Source organism: Macrobrachium rosenbergii, chromosome 40, assembly GCF_040412425.1.
Source record: "Macrobrachium rosenbergii isolate ZJJX-2024 chromosome 40, ASM4041242v1, whole genome shotgun sequence".
Taxonomy (NCBI): domain Eukaryota; kingdom Metazoa; phylum Arthropoda; class Malacostraca; order Decapoda; family Palaemonidae; genus Macrobrachium; species Macrobrachium rosenbergii.
In genome coordinates, this window is record NC_089780.1 from 22,817,666 (window position 1) to 22,822,665 (window position 5,000).

A 5,000-nucleotide genomic window follows, 5' to 3' on the forward strand; every position below is an offset into this window, starting at 1 on the left:
GTTTGTGTGTGTGTGTCACAGAGAGAGAGAGAGAGAGAGAGAGAGAGAGAGAGAGAGAGAGAGAGAGAGAGAGAGAGAGAGAGAGAGCATAAATAATGATAACAACCACAACTCTATGACAATAGCCAGCTGTGATAGTTATTTCCAATGATGTGTTAAGCTGCAAAAATAACAATCATGACGGACTGTGGAGAGGAAAAATTCGCATCAGCAACAACAAAACCGAGCGAAATAATGAGAAACGGCGTTTCATGGCGAGAGATTTACGAATCTGGGAATGTGATCGATGGCGAATAATGTTGAGGGCAGACGAAAATAAAAGAAAAACTGAGTCCAAATAAATAACAATAAATCACAGAACGAGGAGTGAGTGACCACGGATATTTTATGAAGAAGGGACGCACCCTAAATCTTGAGATCCGTATTCTGTTCTGTCATGTAGTGAAGAATTCTACAGAATATGGAAGACTAGACGAGAAGAGCAGTATTTTGTGAAGACAGAATTCCATTAACCTGCAAAGTATTTAATAAACTCCGTTACTTAATGAAATCTTATGAAGAAGAATCTTGGTATAAAATTTATGACGGGTTATGAAAACGTCGCCCACCTCTGGAGAGAGAGAGAGAGAGAGAGAGAGAGAGAGAGAGAGAGAGAGAGAGAGAGAGAGAGAGAGAGAGAGAGAAAGAAAACGTAAATTCTGACGGGGACGCGAGTCATATTTCAAATAATTACTTGACATAAATATATATACCACATAGTTGATAAATATTTTTTTCTAATGTTCCTTAATATGATGTATGAGAGTGTATGTCATCTATCATCATATTTAAAGTAACACTGTATTAAATATGAGGTAATGTATTCACTGGAATTCACAACTTATAAGAGTAAAAAAATGTTTATTTCAAATGAAGTTATCTTATATAAATCACCAGCAAAATAACTGTCTTGATCTTTATACTTTAAACATTACAGATGAAGCGTTTCATATTTATATATATATATATATATATATATATATATATATATATATATATATATATATATATATATATATATATATATATATAGTTTTATTGTATTAGAGCAATTAGGAAGTGATCAAGTTTGATATATATATAATTTATATATCAAATTTGATCACTTCCACAATTGTTCAGTGCAATAATACAATCAATAATAGGACCTCATTTAAGAAAGATGGCATATATCAGAGAAAGTTACAAGCTTTGAAGGACTCATCTGTTCTCATCGTCTGGTGCAGAGCTTGTAACTTTTTGTAACATATATATAGGTATTACCGACTGATCAGAGAGGCGGACACTTTGCTATCCGTGTAGACACCCCGGGATTATGTATGTAATCAACGGATAGGTTTGCTTAAAAAGCAAATGGGTGTTACAGACTAAATACACACACAAAGCAAAGCCACTACAACATCTTCTAATAAACATAACAAGCATCTCACACGTCTCGAACTCTCGACCTACCCGCGCAACAACTTCGCGCTGCTGGGAGAAAGGGCGTTGGGTCTGGTATGATACATGTAACATACGCTGCCGGGGTCTAAGCGATGTCAGGCAGGGCAGCCGATCGAGACTACGGTCTACCCCAAAGCCAAATCAAAAGTCCTTCAAAAGAAGGCATCGTGCTTACCCCATACAAAAATGGGAAAAAAGCTCGTTAAAAGAATAAGAAGAAGATATATATGTATATATAAATGAAGACAAAATCCACGAAGGAAAGGGACAAGGCCTTTCAACTTCTTGTCCGTCACTTAGCAGACTGCTCATTAAAGGACAAGAAGTCGAAAGGCCTGGCAGTACTCCATTGTTTCCCTTTCCTTTGTGGATTTGGCTTTATTTATATATTCATCACGTTTGATATTTTCGTGATTCAGTTGTATGTATGTATGTACGTATGTATGTATGTATGCATGCATATAAAAATGTGTATAACTGAATCACGAAACTATGGAACGTGATGAATATATCAATAAAGACAAAATCCACGAAGGAAAGAGAAACAGTGGAGTGCTGCAAGGCCTTCGACTTGCCGTCTTTTGCTTAGCATTGCAGCACTCCATTGTTTCTCTTCCTTCGCGGATTTTGTCTTTATATATATATATATATATATATATATATATATATATATATATATGTGTGTGTGTGTGTGTGTGTGTGTGTGTGTGTATTATAGATTGCTTATTCACTATATTATCTTATCTCTAATTATCCAGCGTCAAAAAAATATACCTCACATCTCTTTCCTCTATTCTAACAACTGGTCATGTTTCATCTCCTTTACGCCGATACTATCACCTAAAGATGTGTTGTCTCCGTTCCTAAGCTCGATATTTTCGCCTACAGGCGTTTCTGCTCATTCCTGAAGTTCAGGAATACCACCTGAGAGGTGGAGTTGTATTGTTTTTTTTTTGTAGTACAGGAGTATATGCATACGTGCATACATACATGCACATTTTGTATACGTATGATGTATGCATATGTGTATGTTTATATATACTGTATATACATACATACATCATACATGCGCACACACATGTATATATACATATATATTTATGTATATATATATATATATATATATATATATATATATATATATATATATATATATATATATATATGTACATAGTCCCCCTTCTCATCGCAAGCCACCTTGCAACGTTAAACAAAGATGCATCATTGCATTACCTGAGTCCTTAGATTACAATAACAACCAGTTATGCAACGAGGTCTACTTTATACCTCCCCCCCCCCCCCACATCTCTTCTTCCCTGAGCTCAACAAGCCCTTACCTCATCCAAAACTTCCGGTCGGCACATGAACGGGAAGCAAGCCATGACGGTGTCTCTCCTGAATTTTATCTCCGGCATCTGTCACCCTTGGCACTGGGGAGGCTCAGGCGACGGCAGTAGGTACAGCAGAACCAGCAGGAGCAGGAGGAAGAATCAGCAGTCGATGGGAGACGAGTTTCAATAGCAGCAGTCAAGGCGGCGATGGAGTCGCGTGAACGATAGCAGTTGGAGGAATGGAAGGACGTCGTGGTGGAGAGGGAAATGGTGGAGGAATTGTTGGTGGTGTTGGTGTTGGAGGAGAACGCCTCCTCAATCCTCTTCTCAGTCGTTAGAGGCGCCGTAGGAGGAGGAGATGGGGCGAGAAACACAGTATCCCACGGGAGGAGAATCCTGGGCGCTGGGGTCGAGCCATCTGTTGCATTATAAGACATGGCTTTGGAGACGGGCCGGGGTGGGAATAGGGCGGTGGGGGGCGGGGGGTGATGGGATAGGCAGTATGGGAGAAGAAGGGATGGGTGGAAGGGGGGAGGAGGGGGTAAGGATAGGATGAGCGTAGGAGAGAAGGATGACTCGAGAGATGAGGGAGGAAGGAGAAGGGAAGTGTAATTGTATCACCTTACGAGTCCAAATGTACCCTCCTCACAAACTCTAAACAAAAATACGTCACGACTCCTTCAACTTCCTCGAAAGAGATTCCAAATAATTCCTCATTTTTCCTTCGAGAATGGAGACGGGAAAAAAACTGGCGGGGAGGATTGTTTCTCAGATTGTTTCTCACTTGTTGGCAATTTTCCCCTCTCACGAAAGTAGTCCTGCGACGGAAATCCACCGAGAGAAAGAATAATACAAAAAGTAGGAGTTTCTCAGGTGTGACCGAAGTTCCAGGTCTTTTATTGTCTTTTTTTTTCTTTTGTTTACGTCAGTGTTCAGTCATTTAAATGAAGGAAACAGGCTTATGGCAACGTTCAAGAGATCAGAGTACACGTTCACACTGCAACTGTCAAACTTGCTCCGATCAGCTGCAAACATCACACGCATTTCTGTTCACTTTTCCCCCTTTTTTTCTTGTCCTCCTCTCTCTTCCTCCCGAGTTCCCGGATATCGGCGGTTGCACCGACTCTCTTCTATGCCCAGTTCAGCTTCAATGCCTCCCTTCTTTTTTCCTTCTTCTTCTTCTTCAGTGGCGGCTCCCACATGTCATAATGGTAATAGATTTTTCTTGCCTCCGAAGACGGGCGGCGGAAATCCGACCAGAAGGTGCAGCCTGAGCGAGACCTCCAGGAACCAGAAACAGGCAGAGGTGGTCATGTTTGGAATTCCGAGGTGACCTGCGAGAACGTACGGGGCTTTGGGGAGGTCATGTCAGGCAGAAGTGTCCGGAAAGTAGAGGTGACTCACGATGGTACGTTTTCTGTCCGTCTGTGGGCTGCCGAAGAAGGTTGGGTGTTGGGGGGGGTGTTGGGGGGAGGTGCCCAGGGAATTTCCGGCCCAAAGAGTGAGTTAGTCTTGTTGAGAATTCACGATTTGTACGAGTTTCTTACGACTGCACAAAGTTACGGAAGAAAGTTATAGTATGGACTTTTTGTTCAGGCTAAAGGACCATTAATTCTGTTGGCATAGGAGATTTTAAGGGTCGCCTAAGAATTCTGTTTTCAAATTCCGCTACGGTTCAACATCAAGAAAATCGATTTTGATCCGGGTACAAGTAAATCTTCGGATGACAAATTTTACAGCATTTAGATGTACTCCACAAACTGTTTTCTGTTAATTCTAAAGAAAACAGCCATAAAGTTCAACACTTTTTTTTTAAACTCTAAATACACTGAGATCAAAACTTGAGATCATAAAGCTCATGTTTATTTTCGAGCCTTCAGCATGAGGCTCGTTCACCCAGAGCAAACTTTGTCCATTATACAAAATCAGTCTCTCCTATGGATGTCCTTTTTTTTTCTTCTTTCTTAGAATGCACACTCCCAAACGCTCGTGTCCACCACTTAAATAAAAAAACTCCACTGTAAACTAACAAAGCACCATGTTGTGAATGAGCAAATTGGGTAGAAGCTCGCTGCTGCAAAACATCGATTTGCAGAGCGGGAAATCTTACGTAAAAAAGAAAGAACAAGAAGTGTCCCTTATCAATGGCGTCTTCTGTTTATTCCTCTTCTTCTTCTTCTTCTTCTT

At 40.5% G+C, this 5,000-nt stretch overlaps 1 protein-coding gene across 9 annotated transcripts in view; it reads right to left on the reverse strand.

The window, feature by feature from the left end:
• RhoGAP100F (Rho GTPase activating protein at 100F) overlaps window positions 1-5,000 on the reverse strand; it is a 331,548-nt gene that overhangs the window by 102,569 nt on the left and 223,979 nt on the right. The window contains exon 1 of one of the 9 annotated variants that reach the window (XM_067083322.1): window positions 2,820-3,030. The exons of the other annotated variants lie outside the window; for them this stretch is intronic. Coding sequence (XP_066939423.1) covers window positions 2,820-2,897 — 78 coding nt within the window. The 5' untranslated portion in view covers window positions 2,898-3,030. Of the gene's footprint in view, window positions 1-2,819; window positions 3,031-5,000 lie in introns of those variants that run through there. 9 annotated transcript variants of the gene reach the window in all.